Source organism: Adiantum capillus-veneris, chromosome 17, assembly GCF_014529385.1.
Source record: "Adiantum capillus-veneris isolate H3 chromosome 17, ASM1452938v2, whole genome shotgun sequence".
Lineage (NCBI taxonomy): Eukaryota > Viridiplantae > Streptophyta > Polypodiopsida > Polypodiales > Pteridaceae > Adiantum > Adiantum capillus-veneris.
In genome coordinates this window covers 126,842,813-126,864,682 of record NC_140947.1, presented here as the reverse complement: position 1 = coordinate 126,864,682, position 21,870 = coordinate 126,842,813, and the positions used below count along the sequence as shown (strand labels likewise).

The window sequence follows — 21,870 nt, the reverse complement described above, 5'->3', positions numbered from 1 at the left end:
TCTCCTTTGGATCCCCTGTTGTGATAGATCTGGCAGCCTTTCCAATATTAGCCTTTGCTCCCCTTGGTATCTCCCCATATCAAATGATCAGTTTAATATGACAAAATCATTTGGGAACGTAGATATTAGGTTTTTATGACATTACCTCTCTCTTGATATCATAGTCGTCCTTGACTATGAGGTAGAGAAGATAAAGCCTATTCATTAGTCCGTTTGCTAGCGGGTAGCTATTTTACCCTATGACATCGTTCCAAAATGGATGACTAATACATTTGGGCTTGAGAGACTTAGCCGCCGCAAGCATGTCTGCTCATTAGTCCGTATCAATCTTCCATAGTAGAGTGACAACCTCTACCTTGGTGTTTTGGAGACATCGTCGCCACAAACATGATCCTAAGCATGCATACTTCTTAACATTTGTGCACAATAAAGAAAAAGAGAGTCTTATAAGACAAAAACATTGATCATTTAAAACATATTTACATTTTCTTACTCTAGGGAATCATTATAAGCATTTACAAGGTTTAGGTTATCGTTTAATTGTATGCCTTGCATCCATTTAGCATCTTCCAAAGGATAATTCTTAAACTTAATAAGATATCGTCGGATAATCTTACCGCCTCTCAATACCTTGTCTTCATGTCGGAGAATGGACTCGGGCTGCAGTACCTTTCCTTGGTCTTCAATATCCGGTGGGTCTTCTATGGTTGCTTCTTGGGGTGACCCTCCTTGGTAAGGCTTTAACAGGCTCACATGGAATGAAAGCATTGTGTATGAGCCAGTGGTTGGGCAACTTGAGCTGATAAGCCGTCTCATTGATTGGCTTAAGAATCTAAAAGGGGCCATAGTACCTTTTTGCTAGTTTAGCATAGTACTTTTGGTGTCCCATAGGATTCTTGCCCGTCGTGTGCCTTAACCAAGCCCTGGGAAATTTAAGTAAGACCCAATCATTTTCTTTAAAGGTCAGGTCTCTTCTATGCTTGTTAGCAGCAGCCTTTTGCCTTTGTTGTGAGATGGATATACCATCTTTAATCTTTTGGAAAGATTCTTGTAGGTCGCAGCTATATTCATCTGCAATGAAGATCTTCCCATGTACCTTAAGTAGCAGGGGACTTTTTTATCTTGCCTCAATTACCTCAAAAGGTGCTTTTCCCATGGATGTATGTACTGTGTTATTGTAAGCATACTCCACTAAAGGTAAGTACTTCTCCCATTAATTGGGACCTTTGATCTACTTCAGTGACATAAGCCTTTAGTAGGTTAAGGATTGTTAGGTTAGCTATCTCACTTTGGGTGATAGGCCGAAGAGAAATTTAGCCTTGTACCTAAATTCTCAAATAGACCTTTCCAAAAATTGCTGGTCATTCTAAGATATCTATCCGACACTATTGACATTGGCAAGCCGTGGTGCTTAAAGATTTGTAATATAAAGAGGGTTGCCATTTGATGGGCCTTAATAGTCTTTTCGACGGGTATGATATGCGCTTGTTTGTTGAACCTGTCTACTATTGTCCATATTCCCGTATTCCCATGGATAGACTTAGGCAATCCAAAGATAAAATCCATGGATATGCTCTCCCAGAGTGAATTAGGGATCGGCAAAGGTTGAAGCAAACCAGGTTGCTTCCCTCTATCAAACTTTGTCTTTTGGCAAACCACACATTTTGAAACATACTCTTGTATGTTTGCTTTCATGGTAGACCAATCGAAGTACATTTCTATCCCTCTTAGGGTAGCTTGAATCCCTCTATGCCCTGCATATGGAGGAGCACGTAGTGAGTTAGTAACACATAGCCTATTACCACAGAGAAGATAACCATCTTGTAGGGTAAATGGTTCCTCTTTCTTCCCTAGTGCTCGGGCTGACATCACATCTTTAAAATCGAGATTGATAGCATACTCATCTATCATAGAAGATAGATCATTCTGAGTTGCTATGGAAACCGCATTCACTCTCGGTCATCTTGAGAGTGCATCGGCTACTTCATTATGCTTTCCATCAATGTAAGCAATATGAAAATGAAATTGGAAAGGATATTTGTTTGTCGGAGAGCTTGGTCTATGTCATGAATTACTAAGGCTTTGGTGATCGGTTTGCAGAATGAAAGGAGTCCCCAATAAATAGTGCTTCCACGTGTCTAGGGCATGTAGAACTGCTAACAATTCCTTTTCATATATGCCTAGAGCTTGCTCAACTGGGTCAAGCCTTCGACTTTCATATGCTATGGCATGCCCTTCTTGGAGCAGCACGGCTCCAAGGCAATCACCACAAGCTTAAGGAGGCAAGATTGAAGAACAAGGTCGCATTGGACCTCAAATGGACTTGAGAGATCCGGTAGTGTAAGCATAGGTTGAGAGATAAGCTTCTCTTTAAGCTTTTCAAAAGCAGTGTTCTCCTTGGTAGACCATGCATACTTAACTTTCTTTTCTGTTAGATCATGCAATGGTCCTACTATGAGTGAGAATTTTTCTATGAAGCATCTATAGTATGCACACATACCTATAAAGCTTCTTAATTCATGCAGATTCTTTGGGTTAGGCCATGCTTTTATTACTTCTAACTTTGATGGATCCATTTGGATGCCATCTTTAGAGATAATATGACCTAAATACTGAATCTTTTGTAAGAAAAAATCACTTTTCTTTTGATTTATGTAAAGCTTATTCTCTCGTAGAACTTGAAAAATCACGTGGAGGTGTTGTTTGTGTTTGACCACGGAATTGGAGTAGATGATTATATCATCAAAGAACACTCCAGTGTAACTGCGGTGAGGCCTAAAGAGCTTCTCCATCATGCGGTTGAATGTAGCTGGTGCATTGGTCAAGCCAAAAGACATGACAATAACTTCGTAGAGACCAAACGTAGTGCAAAATGCGATCTTTACAATGTCTTGATCCACTATCCTTATTTGGTGATAGCCGCTTTTTAGGTCAATCCTATTGAAGTAAGTTGATCCTTGTAGCTTATCAAATAGATCTTCTACCCATGGAACGGGAAACCTATTTTTGATAGTGATCCTATTTAGTGCTCTATAGTCGACACACATACGATATGTGCCATCTTTCTTTTGCACTAATAAAACTGCTGAACAAAATGGAGATGAACTAGGCCTAACCATTCCTTTTTCAACCAACTCATGCACTTGTCACATAATTTCCTCTTGTTGAGCTTGAGAAACTCGATAAGGAGGTTTATTAGCCGGTGAGCTTCCTGGAAGAAGCTCAATTGCATGGTCATCATCCCCTTGTTTTGGAGGAAATTCATTAGGAATGTCGTCAATAAAAACACCTTGGATGTCATTAAGGAAATTAGATAACCGTAATTATTTTTTATTCCCTTTATTTTTATTTGACAAAACATAAGGTTCATTTTGAGAGTCTTTTACAAATACCATGTACATAGAAATAAAGTTGTTTATTGACTTATCAAAAGCTTGCTTATGTATAAGAGGTATAGTGTTACCTGACTCGTTAGCATATATGTACATGTCTTTGTCCCTGTACTTAAAGTAAATTTGCCTTTCAGGGAACTTGATGTTGACCGCCATGCGATCAAACCATGGTGCCCCTAGGATTACGTCCCCCTAGGATTACGTCCTCATGCTTAAGGGGAGAGATGAAGAAATCCTCTTTGTCCACATAGCTTTGGACATGAAGCCTCAATTTCCCAAGTAAGGGAGTAACTGGGACTTCTTCTCCCTTGAAAGAACCATCGGCCGTTAGGGTATTTCCCATTTCAAAGTCGGATGCCTAGCTTAGTGGCCAACTCCATGGATATGAAATTGTGAGTAGAGCCATTGTCGAAGAGAATGAAAGCATCATGTTCTCTTACCTTTCCCCAAGCATGACATAGAGGAGATTCTTTGTGATGAGCATCTTCTTCTTGAACTTCAACTATGGAAGCTCTAGGAGGTTCATTGCGTGTGTTCTTTTGAGCAAGCATGATAAGCATGCCCTTGCTCCCCACATTTGAAACAATGGTTATCCTTGTGATAACGCTCTAGCTCTTCAAGAGAGAGTCTATTTTTGCCTTTGTAGACTCCCTTCTCCTTAGATTTGTTGTTGTTGTAGCTGCCCTTGGGAGACTTTTAGACATGGTCCTTCCTCTTAGGCTCATTATGGTCTTTGCTTTCCATGGGCTTAAGATTTTTCTTAGCCCCTTGTTGGAAGTTGATTCGTGAAGCCACCATAGTATGGTGTATGACTGCTCAGATAGAGCGAGGCCTTTGGGAGTTGACATACTTCGCCATATCTTCAGATAAATCCACACAAAATTGTTGTTTTTGCTCTCCAAAATCTATCTTTTTGTAGACAGTGGCTTTGAGATGTAAATCCCAAAACTTGTCTACATATCTGTAAATAGATTCATAGGGAGAGAGCTTCAAGCTTTTCCATTTGATGAGTACTTTTCCTTTGGCATCGCTAGCCAAAAACTGCTTCATAATGGAAGAACTTAAAGCTTTCCATGTTTGTGGAGCTTCACCGTGTGCTCGTAGGCTAGACCACCATTGCTAGGCGGACTTTTGGAGATGCATGGCTACATGATGTATCTTAGAGGACTCCGTGAAGCCCTCATTTTTGAATGCCACATCAAATTGTAAAGGCCAAGACTTTGTCCATAGCACCAAAGGTGCCATCGTAGGTAAGAAAAGAGATACTCTTTCCTCCCTCCTTGAACTATTTGAGCTTGGACAACCTCTTCCAAACGGCATAGGATTTCCTATGGCCTCTCCTTTTGAGTTCTTTAGGACTTGCACCATCACTTCCTTCAGAAGAGTAGGATGATGATGAAGATGGAGAAGAGGGTGACCTCTTTCTTGCCTTTTTCTTCTCATACTTCCTTTCTTTCTTATTTGAATTATGTTGAGAAGGACTATGCGATGGTCTTCTCCGGGGGTGTTGGAAAGCATTTTGCCCACCGTCTTCATGGTGCCATCTCCACCGAGGTGGCGGGAGATTCACTTCTTTCTTGTTCTTTTGGTGGGGGCTCTACCGTTGTTATTTGGGCTCTCCTTTGTGAGGGAGTTGCCCCATCAACTTGTAAGCTTTTGAGCCCTTCATATGGGTCCTCCTATTCTCTCACCGTAGAGAGCCCTCTTTTAAAAATCTCACTAGGAGATTTCATAGGCACTCCCTCTTCTAGGTGAGGAGATTGGATAATACCATGGATGCATAGTTGTTGTTGCACTTCTCCTTGGAGGGATGGGTTGCCCAAGGCTTGTTGAAGCCTAGCAACAAGATAGTTCACAAGCATAACAACATCATTAGTAGCTTGATCATTAGCAAAATCAAAGCCAACAACATTAATTTCACTCTCTCTACTATTGTCATCCATTCTAGCTAAGTTTTAGGTGTAAATTTTTACTTGTACTTTGGCACTTCAAGCCCTAGTTGCTACTCCTCTTTACTTTCAAAGATAAGCACTCAAGCATCTATACCCGCGGCTCAAAATATCATTAATTGCAAGGACTATAAAAGAGGGTTTATCATAGCCCAGTCGGCACCGATTCCTGTCAAGCTTCTAATATCTCAATAATGGTTAAGACGTAGGCAAGCCCCTTGGGAATCCATTATTAAGACCATCTCTCTCGACGGTGATACCCCATTAACTACACGAAACAGGTGCACCTCAAGGATAATTAAATTCCTATTCTACTTACTTACCCTCATGCAATAAATAATACCAACCATTCGTAGCAAGCTTGAGGATCTCTCTTCTTGAGCAAGAAAAGAGAAAACAATAGCTCTGCTACCAATGTAACATTTAATGGTCTAAATAGCTTGTAAATAGCGGAAAATAACTTAACATAGTGAGCATTTCATTAAGAGCAATTCCTAATGAGCATGGAAGAGTGCTTGGTTGGAGATAACAACATTAGCATAACACCTAACTAGTTTGGCATAACAATACTTGAAAGACGGAGAGAAATAGAACAATTGACAACTATTGAGGACCGGATTTACATGGACCGGTCCCCCTTCCATTAGGCATTTGTATTATAGCTTCTCCCATTAAGAGAGACTTTGTACGATACAATTCTTTGTGTTCCTTGATAAAAACTCGTTGTTGCACTGAAGATGGAAGCTTCATGCACCAAACTTTACACATGATAACACATAACATCAATTCCCTCACGGTCTAAGACCCAAGACCTCACACACCTTTGAAGATGGTGAAAGCTAGCGGGGTATGAGAGTAGATCTAGAGGAAGAAGGAGTATTCTTACGAGAAAGAAGTATTTCCTCACTTAATTACTCTTGTAGCTTAGCTTAGCTTAGGAATTAGATAATAGAGGAGAAAAGCATGGCATTGAAGCTTGGCTCTTGGTTGGATTTGCATTCCATATCCAAGAATTGTTGGTGTAGGCCTCCATTCTCAAAACTTGGAGAAGAAGATGAGCTTTCCATTAAAGCTTGGAGAAGGAGATGACTTTCTTGCTCTACACATGAGTTGTGTGAGTGTGTGTACGGTAATTGTGTTAGGCAAAAGTGAGGCTTCTCTCTCTCTTCTTGGGCGATCCCTTTTCCAATTTACTCTTACTGGCATCCTATTGGCCATTAAAAAGCTTAGCCAATAGCATTTGAGAAAGCTTTTTACTCATATTGGCTCCCTATTGGCCCTTAAAAAGCATACCAATAGCATTTGAGATGCCAAGTCAAGAGCCTTGTGACAAGTGTCCACCTTTTTTCCCTTTTTGTAAAAGCTTAGATATTTAATTTAATTATCAAAATTCTTATTGGACCTTTTAGTCTTCTGGCCAATTATAATTAAGAAAATTTGTGGGCTGCTTATTTCTCATTGAACCTTTTGCCTGTCCAATAGTCTTTTTGGGAGATTAATTCTCATTGGTTCTTTTATCAAGAATTTCTAAAATAAGAAATTTAGTTTACACTAGTTGAGCCCTCATTGGTCCACCTCTATGTCCATCCCATAGGATTCACGCAAGAATTGGGGGTTTTCCTACATGCCTGACATGTGTCCTATTTGCTTTTAGGTGTAAAGGTAAATTGATGTGTGTGTGTGTGTGTGTGTGTGTGTGTGTGTGTGTGTGTGTGTGAGAGAGAGAGAGAGAGAGAGAGAGTTGTCTCTTTCCCAGCTTGCTCACTCTTCTGTCCTTTCCATGTAGCCACTTTGTTGACTTTAGCATTCAGCACTTTAGTCACACTAAGAGCAATTCCCATGGCCTAGGACTTTAGAGTAAAAATTTGGAAGTTTAGCCTTTGGAAGTCTTTGATGGGGTTAAACCTAAGGGTCTTTTAAACTCCATTGGTGCACTTTTATATTTAGCATACCAATCACATATGGATCCCTATTTCCCCTCCTTTGGATCCCCTATTGCGACAGGTCTGGCAGTCTTTCCAATGTCTAGCCTTTGCTCCCCTTGGTATCTCCCCATATTAAATGATCATTTTAATTTGAGAAAATTGTTTAGGAAAGTAGATATTAGGTTTTTATGACAACCTAGGTCACAAGGAACACAAAGATTGTATTGTACCAAGTCTCTCTGATGGGAGAATCTATACTACAAATGCCTATTGGAGGGGTGACCGCCGGCTCCACATAAATCAAATCTTCAATTATTTTCATGTTCTTTAAACTCTCTCTCTTGCAAAAGTATTGTTCATGCCAAGTTAATTAAGTACTACGTTTATGTTGCTACCATCAATTAAGTTCACCCTCTATGCTCACAATGTAATCTCACTAAAATGCTCTCTAATTTTTCTAATTTTGCTATTGTCAAAGTTCATAGGCCATTTCCATTACATCTTGAATACATATGTGTTGTTGTCAGCCATGGCAGATGCTACACCTGATGTGAAAACTTCTCAAAAAGAGGAGAAACAAATCGGGAACAATACTTGATATATAGCACAAACCGTAGAAGATTGTAAGGGACCTGTTATGCAAAAAATGGCACTGATAAGACATTCTACACAAAGTGATAAAATTGCATGCACAACATTGCTTGTAGTGAAAACGGAGACCAAAATGAGCCCAAATCAAAAATCTGTGCAGAAGAAGCTCTACAACATCTCCTAAAGTATTTGTCAACCTGCTGATGATGATCGCCAAATCTCACAAAAATTGGAGAAAGTGAGCATGTGTGTGTTGGAGTTGCTAGCGACTAAGCCCGAGAGAATGCTACCTACTTTGATACCAATTGTTGAAGTTAGGGTTGCAGGAAAATACATACAGCTTGGAGAAGACAAAGGAAGCTCTAGGCACACAATACAGAGTGTATTAGTTAGTGTGCAATGAAAAGATAAGGTGGAGTTAGAGTGATGGGCATATATACAATACAAGGGGAAAAAAACCTCCTAGTGAGGAAAAAGATGCCCCGACGGTCCTAAGTGTGTTCACACACATCACTATCACATGTATACGGTAACACTCCACACTGGCTAAACCGAACTCCTTGAGGTTTGAGACCATGTTGTATCCCATGTGACAACATGTGCCAAAGAAAAATCCTACATATAGGTCCATCAATGCATAATGTAGGAATGTATGTTGGACACTACTGTCCAAAATACTTTGCTCCTACATGACCTTGTTATATCTCTTAAAGAGAAAAATTGATGAAAACATAGAATTTTATGCATCCTACTTGGAAAAGTAAACAAAAACATATGCAAAAAAGAAAAAAGACCAAATCAGATTCATACCTTGAGGTTGAACATAGTGTTCACTTACATGTAGTCAAAGGCACCAAATGTCCCGCCTGCAAAGGCTTAGGAACATTAATTGAAAATTAGTGAAATTCAAGTAGTATTGCACATGTAACCCTGGGTGTTCCTTTTGAAATCCAAACCCCTAGGTTAAAATGGGCCTTGCTATATAACATCTATAGAATATAACAGGACATATACAAATTGACATTTAGCATTTAGCATTGAAGGGAACAAGAGCATAACTAATTTGGCAAGGGTGGCATTGCATCAAAGGATGCTATAATGTTTATGGGAGGGGACAATGTTAAGTGCGTCAATTATTAGAGTTTATAGGGATGGTTACAATTGAGATTATATCCAAGCAAGGTTGTACTACTATCTCTAATGATGAATCTTTTTTCCAGTATACGTGCTGCATGGAAATTCTTGAAAACGGGAAGTATTTCAAAAAGAAATTTTTCATCGAATGGTTTGGTAGCACAGAACATCGGCTCGCATTTTTGAAGGTGGATATTGAGTGTATTTTGTCTTTCTTCTTTTGTAGTTATTCCTGGTACAATGAATGAGAATAGTGATACATGTAACTTCACGTTTTGTGTTTTGTTTTATGGCATCAACAATGCATGTTGCACCGTTTGCCGCACCAATTGTCAAGTCGCTGTTTTCAATGATCATGCAATGCATGCCCATTGCGATTGAATCCAGCTCATTGAACTTAGGGTCTAGGAGCCACTACTGAAGGACATTTATGTTAATACATTTGTCTTCATTTCAACTTTTGTAATGTCATTTTGATTCATCTATAATACATGCGCCCAAGGTACGATTGATCTCATCTACGGTTGGTTTTCTTTCACAAATAATGTTCAAGAACTGAACAAATTCAAGGTCCATCGCATGTCTTACAAAGCATGACATCTTGTATAAAGTTGCACAAGTAGCTAGTGGACCAAGCTTGTGATATGGCATGTGTTACAAAGCTCCCATGCGTGGCTAAAAACTGGGGTAGTTGGGCAAGATCACCGAGCAAGAGAACACATTTATTGTTCAAGGGATCTATCAATGTACACCTTGTTACGTTGACATTTTGTCTTACGATAAGGTCAAAAGTCATTGGGCCAGTTAACATGGATAGCTCGTCTATAATTATAATATCTGTCCCTTTTATGTCCAAATATCATTCATCGGTCTCATGAATAGAGAGGCGATATTGTTCATTCGTGGCTGGTATCTTGAACTGGTAATGGATTGTAGATGCAATGATGTTAAGTCTTGTTGTTGCCGCTATGATGGCAAAGCACCCAATGATAATACATAAGTGAGAGCAGCAGGAGTGTCTTATCTCATTTGTTTGTCGACCTTGTTTATTGCTATATATGTGAGGGATGCCACCGTGCAGGAGGGACAAATTTCTAGATTGTGAGCAAAGATGTCACATTGCATGCTCCAATCTTTATACAATGCAGTAATTTCAAATCGTGACCTAGCATATGGACGATACGCTAGTTTCAAGTTGGCTACAATTTGATCCCTAGCTTATTGATGCTTGGACTGTACTTTTATAGTTCTTGAGAACTTCATAATGACACCTAGTACAAGAGAGACAAGGACATATATACTACGGCATCAATTATTTAGACACGTAGTATGGTATCAATTATTTAGAGCTAAAGTAAAGATGCACAAGGTCAATTCACGACTACAATACTCCACATGCATTCACTATTGTAATATATCACATGCATTGGCTAGCAACTGTATGCAAAGAGTTGCGTGTGTAACTAACATGTGCAGATGCTGATCTACATCAAGTGTATAGTTCTAAAAACGAGATCCAAATAAACTAAAGCAAAGGAAGTAATGGAGAAATTCTAAACAAGAAAATAGATAAAGCATGAACGAACTGTAACAATAAATGAGGTGCTTTACTGACCTCCAAAGTTGTTTTTTGCTGCTTTTTAATTGTCCAATATACAGGCCGATATTTGAGTCAAGCTACCAAAAAGCAATCTAAATAGTTAAACATATCGTCTTCCAATTAAACGTCATAGATTGAAAGTGCAAAGTATACAGTGCACGTCATACAAAGGTGCCATACAAAATTATGGTGGAGAGCTGGCATTGTGGTCTCTTCGAAAAATTATAAGAAACAAAAGTCGTGCCTTGCTCCGTAGCATTTATGTGTTGCACCAAGCACACACATACGCATGGGAAATTGGATCCAGATAACGGATTTTTCAGTGTTGTTGAGTTGGAATCACGCTTGTGCGATTGAAACGTGCAGTGGTGTAAATATATGTCCTCCCTGCCATACACAAAACATGCAGATGTAACTTTATGTTCTATATATCCTCTAATCATTATCTCTCTCTCTCTCTCTCTCTCTCTCTCTCTCTCTCTCTCTCTCTCTCTCTCGCAAGCCGCTTCCGTCAACAATTATGTTTTCTTGCCTCCTTGTTGACTAACCCCTGTTATGTATCATGCTTCTTAACTGCACATGATAATGGGCATCTCGAGGTCGGCGTCCCCATAGCGGAAGGCACTATATTCGATGGACAATAGCTTAGCCTTCTTTGAGTGCATTGACTGTAATGCTTAAGATAAGGTTTTATTTTTCTTGAACCCTTCTTCTCCTCTTCGAATGTAAGCCCGTCTCCACCATCTATCCACATTCCCCTGTTTCGTCTCTGCTCGAGCCCATCTCACGCTTGGTTGCGCATGCCCATCTGCCCGAACTAAACTAGCCTACATTGTCTCTCTGACTAGCAAAACCTCTTCAACCACGACCTCCACTCTCTGTCCAGACCCACAGGCTCGCCTCCGACATCCACCTACTCATGCTCCCTCCAGCCCTCCGCCTCTTGCTTTCACCCTCGCCGCTTTGCCTCCTAACGCTGGTTCAACCTCTCACCCCTGCTACACGTGTATCTCCTGGTCCTTTGCCTCTTTGCCCATCCAAACTACCCCCAAAGCTACCCACAAGCCTCGGCCATTTAATCCTCCACTGCATTGCGCCCACAGGCGGGTCTACGCCTACACGAATCCACCTACCGCTACCTCTTAAGGCCTTTTTTTTTTTGGGAAGGCTTTCTTTGAGAGTGCTCATCACGTCGGCAAGCTTTCGAAGTACCCTCCAGCCTGATGGTCTGCGAAATATAGTCAGGGTTTGGAAGGCCCGTCTTGCCTGCTGCACGGACAAACTGCGCGAAACAGAATAATTGTGAATCTTGAGAATTAGGCATAGGGACCTACTACATATCGTTTCCATAAACGTTGAAGATGGCCAAGGGCACAGGGTTGTTGAATCTGCATGAGCTATACTTGGAGAGGCATAATGCTGGCCATAATTAGTTGCACCTACAGAAAGTAGCTGAGTAAGGTAGTTGAAGCTGGACATGCTGTTCAACTGGCCACCGGGTCTTGTTGCACACAAAGCTGCTATGATCACTACGTGGGGAAGGTGCATGTAGGCTTATAATTAGATATTGAGGCTTCACTGCAAAAGAAGGCCAATTCCAATATACCAATGGAGCAAATAGTGACATTGTTGACCTTGTACTGCCGGAATGAATAGGGAGGAACTTGGCCTACAAACTCTATGTTACTGAAAAATGCTTTCGTCATCTCGACGAGGCAGGCTTTTCTTCATGGCTCTTTGCTTTCATGTGAACAAGTGTATAGGCCTTTCCTTCCCACAACATAAATTTCAACCAAAGCAATGGCGCTTCCTCGCCACAGTGATGTTGAGCGTATAATGCCACCAATGTGCTCCCAATGGTGATAATTTTTGAAAAAACATCCATCAAGAACTTCTATTGCTTTCATGAGAGTACCATATTGGCATGCATATCAAACAAAGCATTGCGGAGTACTACATCTCTCCCAACAGTCCCTAACTAGCAACCCGATTGTGAGCGTTTTCATCCATGTCATGTAGGGCCACCGCTGGCGTTTAACGTACAAGCATAGGTGATGGGATTTCAAAAATGGCATTCACGTTTGGTTAAAGCAGTTCTGAGCTTCCTTGTCATCGCCATGTCAGGTGCCCTATAAAATCGAGGCACTATAAGAAACAATACTCCTAATAAAGAGCTCATCAAGAACCATATGCACACTCAGGTGACTCAATAGGAACTGAGCATTCTACAGTGTATCATCATTGCCCTCCCCTCTAGTTGAGCATTTATGCTCAACTATAGCACTACAATGAAACAAAAACCAAACGACAGCCAAGATATATCCAGAACCTCCAAGAATTGATAACAGCTATGTACACTATACAGCAAGCCACTTTTCTATGGCTAGCCTCCTGGATCAAAGGGATAGATCCAATCAAGCGGTATTACATGCCACCTCACATCCGGATGCCAGATAAACAGGGCATATTGTCCCTTCCCATGAAAAGCAGTCAGACCTCGATATAAACCCTCGCTAGCAGTGCATATGGTAAGCCTAAAAGTCTCGTCCTTGTCACCATGAGCAAGAAAACCTCTAAAGGAATCAACAAGGCCCGAACTACACTCCATTATGCATGTATTTTCCTTATGAGCATACGTGGTAGCCACTTGGGCCTCCAAAAGACTATCAAGAGCATATATCCCGGCAAAGAGTCACACAAAGGCTTTGTACACACTACTAGCATCTGCATTCGCATCATGATCTATAGAAGGGCTCTTCACTTGAAAAAGAGGCATATCTTCATTAAGCAAACTCTCCAAAACTTCAAAATCGACCTTGCTAGATATGCATACATCAGTCCGAGGTGAAATAGGAGGAACATCACCTGTCTCGAATAAGAGATTATAAAAAAAAACAAAGTCATTACAACTGCCATCAGCATGGCCCTCATCCTCTAAGACCACCTTACCTGGGCCCTCGTTGCTACAAAGAAACTTTGACTCTACACACATCATGGCCATTTTCAGGTCCCCTTTCCCCATTCCCATCCCAATTTCCCGTTCCGGATCCCCGTTCCGTGTTTTAAACGTGAGTATCTGAAACAGGGAATGGCATTTAATGCATGTTGCCGTTCCCCGGGGCCCGTTCCACGTTCAGATTTCCCGTTCCGGGTAACTATGCTCTAACTCCTCTTTGCAGCATATGCTTAGCAAGAGAGAGAAAGGCCTGCCCTCCCTCCTGCTGCGGCTTCTCATCAAGAGGTACGCGCTCACTCTGAACATCAGCATTTTCAACTCTCTTATGACTGCCTTCATGCAAGACTTCTAAGGCAACACTACCTTCCTTGCATGAAGGAGTGGTAACAAACTCTTCCTCAGGTAAAAAATCGACCTCTTCTTGGTGTGACATGCAAGAATCAGAATCAAAATCACCAGTATCTGGCTCAGACAAGCTCCAGACCTGTGTAGCCCTTACCAAGTCTTTGCGTAGAGCTAAAACATCCAAATCATAAACATCACCACAACATGGGTCGTACATCTCAGACAAGCCCTCCTTGTCCTCCCTGAGATCTGATTCACTCTCAATCTCATAGCCATTGCTGCCTCTATGGATAGCTACATTATCCATGCACTGCACTTCAGATCATTTATCTTACATGAGCCTTCTTGCCTATCAAAAGTCTCCAGAACTTGGTTCCCTTCCCTGCCATTATGAACTTCATCTGGACATTTTGTTCTGATGTCCCTCATGCACAGAGAGAGGTCAAATATCATAGATTCATCACTAGAGGACTCCTCATCAGCAAACGCTCCAACAAGCGGAATACAATCTATAGACTCGTCAATTGGAAACAAGCTTGCACTACAATCATCAGATTCCAAATCATTGCAATAGCCACTCTCGAATAACTCATCACCATCATTTGTCTGGCATGGAGCATCATCAACCATTTGCAAATCCCTCTCAGCACGCAAATCTGATAGACAATGTGCATTATCATCATAGACATCCTCAAATTGACTATGCAACATTTTTCAGAACTCATCCTGTAATGAATCAAAGACAATGACGACAGACCTTTCTATTGCATCTTGAGGCTTTGGCAACCTCCAATAACGCATCAACAGTGAGACCTTCAAGGCGGACCAGCTTTGCCGCCATTCCTCGAAGAGCATATGCACAAAAACAAACGCATACATTCTTCATCTGTTCCACAAAAATATACACTATTTTTTCCTGGCAGCTTCGAACCCACATAGCATTTCAACAATGCGTGCTTCATCAACCTCCATTTATACTAGGCATGCTCGGGAAGTTCAACATAGAACTGTCAAGCACGTTTCTGTAATTTTTGATACATGAAGTCGGCCATCGCCTCATCATCAAAAATACCCCGAGTATCAAATATCATCATCTTGAATTGGTACATGAGCTCTTGCACAAGCATTCCAAGCTCTCGTGCTCATCCATGCAAGTTGCACATGCATGGTTTTAGGAGGAGACCCTCTTGAGCCTACTTTAGAAGCCCATTTCCCAACTTCTCCCGACCATCTCCACCTGCCTACACGGGGAGGCACCCACAGAGAAGAGAAATGCAGATCCTCCTTCACTCCTCTCAACCCCCTTTGATGACTCTCCTCATGAGCTCCCAGACAACAGGGGCCCTCATGCACTTGAACTCGATTTCGCTTACCTCTGTAGACAGTAGCCACTTCCAGCCTGGTCACGCTTGTCTCTGGCTTGCGCTCCCCTTTTGAGCTACCCCTTGGCGTTCTTTACCCTTGTGCACCCAGCTCGCAACCCGTTTGGCCTCCCTTGCCACTGCAATCTCGTGACCATGCTCCCCCATACTACCAGCTGTTTTTACTTTTTTTAGGCCTTTCCTTCCCACAACATAAATTTGAACAAAAAGCAATGGCCAAGCATAGTATCATACGCCTTCAAGGTACTAGCATATGTGATTATATCTAGAAGAACACCTTTTCATCACAGCCGACAAAAACAGCCCAATGCTTCCTCGCCACAGTGATGTCAAGCATATAGTGCCACCAATGTGCTCCCAATGATGATAATTTTTGAAAAAACATCCATCAAGAACTTCTATTGCTTTCATGAGAGTACCATATTGGCATGCATATCAAACAAAGCATTGCCGAGTACTACATCTCTCCCAACAGTCCCTAACTAGCAACCCAATTGTGAGCGTTTTCATCCATCTCACGTAGGGCCACCGCTGGCGTTTAACGTACAAGCATAGGTGATGGGGTTTCAAAAATGGCATTCCTTCACGTTTGGTTAAAGCAGTTCTGAGCTTCCTTGTCATCGCCATGTTAGGTGCCCTATAAAATCGAGGCACTATAAGAAACAATAATCCTGATAAAGAGCTCATCAAGAACCATATGCACACTCAGGTGACTCAACAAGAACTGAGCATTCTACAGTGTATCAACGTGTGCTTACAAATCTATCTCAACACGGGGCCAATGGTAAAGGGGTCTAAATGAGAGATGGTATGTCAAAGAGAAAGGCTAGCTAATGGAGCTTAAAGACCTTTGATTTAGCTTCATTAAAGACCTCCAAAGGTTAGTGTTAAAAGTCCTTTGATCTTAAGCAAGCTAGGGCTGTGCTTGAGGTGGGAACTCGGCTCAAGCTTGAGGTGCTTGTTGTGCTTGCTGACTAAGGTGCTTGTCGTGCTTGCTGACTAAGGTGCTTGAGGTGCTTGTCATGCTTGCTGACTAAGGTGCTTGAGGGGTTAAGGTGTTCAAAAAGTCAAAGCACATCCCTACTCATGAGAGGGCGAGCCCTCTTTGTAGGAGCTAGAGAGAGAACACACACACCCTCACACAAGGCAATGTTGGTACAAAGAAAGAAACTAGGACACTTTTCAAGTTTGTCTTCATGTTTCCCTCATGGTGTGTCTAAAACCTATTGGTTAGCCTCCCAAGGGATCCAATGATAATTTAGCTAATTTAATTAGTTGTGTATGCATTTATCAAGTCTTCTCTCTCAAAGGGGAAAGGGGAACACTTGTCCCAAGGCTACCCTTGTTGCTCGATATGCACCAAGCATGTGATTGGCCAAGCTTGAGGAGGTCCAATCAAGTGCAAGCTAGTGCTAGAAGAGGGGGTCGACCAAAGCAAGGAGGGGGCTAGCTTGGGGGTTATACTCTCCCACACACAGACACACACACTCTCTCATTGTGTGAGTTGCAAAAGTGCAAGAGCTCCATCTCCTTCTCCAAGCTTGTAGAGAAGTTGAGAGCCTACACCAACACTCTTGGCTATGGAATGCAAATCCAACCAAGAGCCATGCTTCAATGCTGAAGCTTGTCATCTTCTCCATCTTCATTAGTATGCTATTATGTATGCTAAGCAAGAAGAGTGATGATAAGTGAGGAACTATTTCTTTCTCCTATGAATTTTTCTTCTTCCTCCTCCCTATCCTCATTCCCCGCTAGCTCTCTCCACCCTTGAAGGTGTTTGAGGCCTTGAGACTGAGGCCGGGGATGGTTAATGCTTTTTATAAAGTCTATCTTATGCTCGTGATGCATGAAGCTTTCCATCTTCATTCACCTAGGTCACAAGGAACACAAAAATTGTATTGTACCAAGTCTCTCTTGATGGGAGAATATATATTACAAAATCCTATTGGAGGGGGGACCGGCTCCACATAAATCCGATCCTCAACTATTGTCAAGTTCTCTAAACTCTCTCTTGCAAAAGTATTGTCCATGCCAAGTTAATTAAGTACTACGATTATGTTGCTATTGCTAATTAAATTCACCCTCCATGTTCTCAAAGTAGTCTCACAAAAATGCTCATTCTAATTCTCCTAATTCCGCTATTCTCAAAGTTCATAGGCCATCTCCATTACATTGGTATCATAGCTATTGGTTTCTCTTTTCTTGCTTAAGAAGAGAGGTCCTTAAGTTGTCCATGAAAGGTTGGGCTTTTTTATTGCAATAGGGTAAGTGGGACATGGATCTATTATCTTGGTTGAGAAGGACTTAGTTCGAGATACACCGTTTTGGGAAATGAACCATAATCAATCGAGCAATGTTAGACCCTCTCCACTGGTCTTTGCAATCAACAGTGTCTAAACCACAGGTGTGGCTCCTTGAGAACTGATTTTCAAAGGTAAAGAAGAGTAGAGACTAAGGTTTTTGAGGGTACCAAAGCACAAAGTAATCTATACATAAGTTTAATTAGCATGGCTGACAATAACCAAGAGAGTAGAATGAACATTCATAACTTTGATTTTGCACATGAAGGTGCTAATGATGATGCCCTGTTACTAGGTTGCAACTAGCTTTGGGCAACCCTGCTTTGCAAGCCGAAGTTACCCAATAACTTTGTGCTTATGGGATTTCCTTTCCTCTCCAAGAGGAGAGAGAGCTTAGGAGGCCTCTTGATGAGACCCCCAAAAAAAGAGTCTCTCCCATAAGAGAGGAGGAATCCAAAGAACAAGAAAGAAGCGAATCCCTAAGTTCTTCTGAAGATGTGGATCCACAAAGACGACAGTCTAGACAATCGCCAACCCCTCCCAAGAGGAAATAGTCAACCCACAATCCTCTCCTCGTCACTCCAAAAGGGAAGACACGAAACAAAGGAAGAAAGGGGTAAGAAAGAGGTCACCCTCTTCTTCACCTTCCTCCTTGTTCCGGCAAAAGCAATAGCTATTCTTGTAGAGAATACAAGAGGGGAAGACATCACAAATCTTACTCGCATGGTGAAGGTCCCAAAAGCTCAAGAAGTTCAAAGAGGGAGGAAAGAGTATCTCTTTTCTCACGTATGATGGCACCTTTGGTGCTACCGACAAAGTATTGGCCTTCATCCAACAATTTGATGTGGCCTTTGGAGATAAGGGCTTCACAAAGTCCTTCAAGCTACACCATGTAGCTATGCACTTCCAGAAGTCTGCTTATCAATGGTGGGCTAGCCTTCATGGCAATGATGAAGCTCCAAATACATGGAAAATTTTACGAGTTTCCATCATGAAGCAATTCCTTGCAAGCGATGCAAAGGACAAATTGCTTACCGAATGGTGGAGTTTGAAAATTCTCTCCCATGAGTCTATCCACAAATATGTGGACAAGTTTTGGTATTTACATCTCAAGGCTATTGTCTTTCAGAAGATAGACTTTGTCAAGAAAAAGCAACAATTATGTGCGGGATTACCTAAAGAGATGGCCAAGTATGTCAACTCCCAATGGCCTGGTTCTAGCACCAAAGTAATCCACCACATTATGGTTGCTTCACACATCAATTTCCAATAGGGGAAGGAATGTCAAGCCCATGGAAAGCAAAGACAAAAGTGATGCAAAGGGAAAAACCAATGCCCAAAATTCTTCCCAAAGCAATTACAAGAACAACAACAACAACAATCGATCCAAGGAGAAGGGACTTTATAAAGGTAAAAATAAACTCTCTCTTGAAGAGCTTGAAGCTTTTTGCAAGGACCACAAATGTTTTAAGTGTGGGGAGCAAGGACATGGCTATCATTCTTGCCCCAAGAGAAATGCCCGCAATGAGACTCCTAGAGCTTCCACTATTGAAGCTCCAAAAGAGGATGCTCATTGCAAACGATCACCTCTCTCCTATGCTTGGGGAAAAGTAAGGGAGCATGATGCCTTCATCTTGTTTGACCCTGGCTCTACTCACAACTTCATATCAACAAAGTTGGCCACCAAGTTGGGCATTCAAGCTTTTGAGATTGGAAATACTGTAACTTTGGATACAACTTTCAAGAGACAGCAAGCCTCTATTAATCCCTTGATTGGGAAGTTGAGGCTTCATGTCCAAAGCTACGTCGACAAAGAAGACTTTTTCATCTCTCCTCTCCAACATGAGGATGTTATCCTAGGGGCACCATGGTTCAACCGCATGGCTGCCAACATGAAGTTCCCTGAAAGGAGAATCTACTTCACCTATAGGGAAAAGAGCATGTATATAGATGTTAGTGAGTCTGGTCGTACTATACCACTTGTAAATCCTCCTGCTTTTGATAAATCAATGAAAAGCTCAGTTTTTGGGTACATGATTTTTGTCAAAGAGTTCCTAAAAGGTCTTGATGTTTCATCAAATGTAAATGGTAGGAATCAAGAAGAGTTAGACTTTTCTAATTTTTTTAAAGGATTACAAGATATGTTCATCGATGATAACCCTATAAACATACCTCCAAAACAAGGGGATGATGACCATCAAATTGAGCTTCTACCAGGAAGCTCACCACCTAACAAGCCTCCTTATCGAGTTTCCCAAGCTCAACAAGAGGAGATCATGAAGCAAGTACAAGAATTGGCAGACAAAGGGATGGTGAAGCCTAGCTCCTCACCCTTTTGTTCTCCAGTCCTTTTAGTGTAAAAGAAAGATGGTACATATTGCATGGGTATGGACTATCGAGCACTAAACCATATCACTATCAAAAATAGATTTCCCGTACCTCGGGAAGTAGATCTATTTGATAAGCTACAAGGTTGTACCTACTTCAATAGAATTGACCTTGAAAGTCGCTATCATTAAACAAGGATAGTGAATGAAGATATCCTAAAGACCATGTTTTGTACAACGTTTGGTCTTTATGAATATCTAGTCATGCCCTTTGGCTTGACTAATGCACCAGCCACGTTCAATCATTTAATGGAGAAAATATTTAGACTCTACCACAAATTCATTGGTTCTTTGATGATATCATCATGTACTCCAAGTCCTTGGAGGAACACAAGCAACATCTCCAAGTGATTATTCAAGCTTTGAGGGGGAACAAGATTTTTCTCAATCAAAAGAAAAGCGAATTTTTTCTTTCAAGAGATTCAATACTTAGGTCATATTATCTCTCAAGATGGTATCCGTATGGATCCATCAAAGTTGGAGGTAATAAAAGCATGGCCTAACCCAAGGAATCTACATGAGCTAAGAAGATTTATTGGTATGTGTGTATACTATAGATGCTTTATAGCAAAATTCTCTCAAATATCAGGACCATTACATGACTTAACAAAGAAGAACGTTAAGTACTCATGGACTTCTAAGGAGCAAAATACTTTTAACAAGCTCAAAGAGAATATTACCTCCCAACCAGTCCTTATGCTTCTGGATCTCTCAAAGCCATTTGAGGTCCAATGCGATGCGTGTGGTGATTGTCTTGCAGCAGTCTTGCTTCAAGAAGGGCATGCCATAGTATATGAGAGCCGAAGCTCAATACGGATGAACGGGTCTTGGGCATTTATGAGAAAGAGCCTTTAGCTACTTTACATGCCCTAGAAATATGGAAGCACCATCTATTGTGGCCTCCATTTATTTTGCAGACAGACCACCAAAGTCTCAAGTACTTTATGACACAAATCATGCTTTCCGACAAACAAATGAGGTGGGCAAATTTTCTTTTGCAATTTTATTTTCATATTACTCACGTTGCTGGTAAACACAATCAAGTGGCCGATGCACTTTCACGACGACCAAAAGTTAATGCGGTGTCTATAGTAACTCACAATTATCTATCTTCTATGATAGATGAGTATGCTACTCACCTTGACTTTAAAGACATCATGTCCGCCCTTGCTTTGGGGAAGAAATAAGAACCATTCACCTTGCAGGATGGTTATCTTCTCCATGGAAATAGGCTATGTGTTACCCACTCCCTTCGTGATAAAGTCATGTATGAATCCCATGCTCCTCCCTATGTGGGGCATAGAGATATTCAACCTACTCTTCGAGGAGTGGAGACATACTCATTGGCCTACCATGAAAGTAGACATACAAGAGTATGTTTCAAAATGTGTGGTATGCCAAAAGACTAAGTATGATAGATGGAAGCAACATGGATTACTCCAGCCATTGCCAATCCCTAATTCATTATGGGAGAGTATATCCATGGATTTCATCTTTGGATTACCCAAGTCTATCCATAGGAATATGGACAATAGTCAATAGGTTTAGCAAGCAAGCACATGGAAACTCTCTTCATATCCCAGATTTTCAAACACCATGGATTGCCAACATCCATCATGTCAGATAGAGATCTTAGAATGAATAGTAATTTTTGGAAAGGTCTCTTTGAAAATCTAGGTACACGATTGAATTTATCTTTGGCCACTGATGGCCAAAGTGAGATAGCCAATTTTATGATTCTTGATCTACTAAAGACTTATGTTATAGAAGTAGATCAACACTCACAATGGGAAAAGTACTTGCCCCTTGTAGAGTATGTGTACAATAATATTATCCATACTTCTACGGGAAAAGCGCCTTTTGAAATCATAGAGGGAAGACCTAAAAGTCCCTTCCTACTTAAAGTACA

At 41.2% G+C, this 21,870-nt stretch overlaps 1 protein-coding gene and 1 pseudogene across 1 annotated transcript; both read right to left on the bottom strand.

Moving 5' to 3' along the window:
• Window positions 1-11,888: 11,888 nt before the first annotated feature.
• On the bottom strand, window positions 11,889-13,619 carry LOC147438042 (uncharacterized; annotated as a pseudogene).
• On the bottom strand, window positions 12,195-14,339 carry LOC147438041 (uncharacterized). Its single transcript, XM_086487415.1, has one exon. The coding sequence runs from the start codon at window positions 14,197-14,199 to the stop codon at window positions 13,747-13,749; it is 453 nt and encodes a 150-aa protein (XP_086343541.1). The 5' UTR covers window positions 14,200-14,339; the 3' UTR covers window positions 12,195-13,746.
• Between the last annotated feature and the right edge of the window lie 7,531 nt (window positions 14,340-21,870).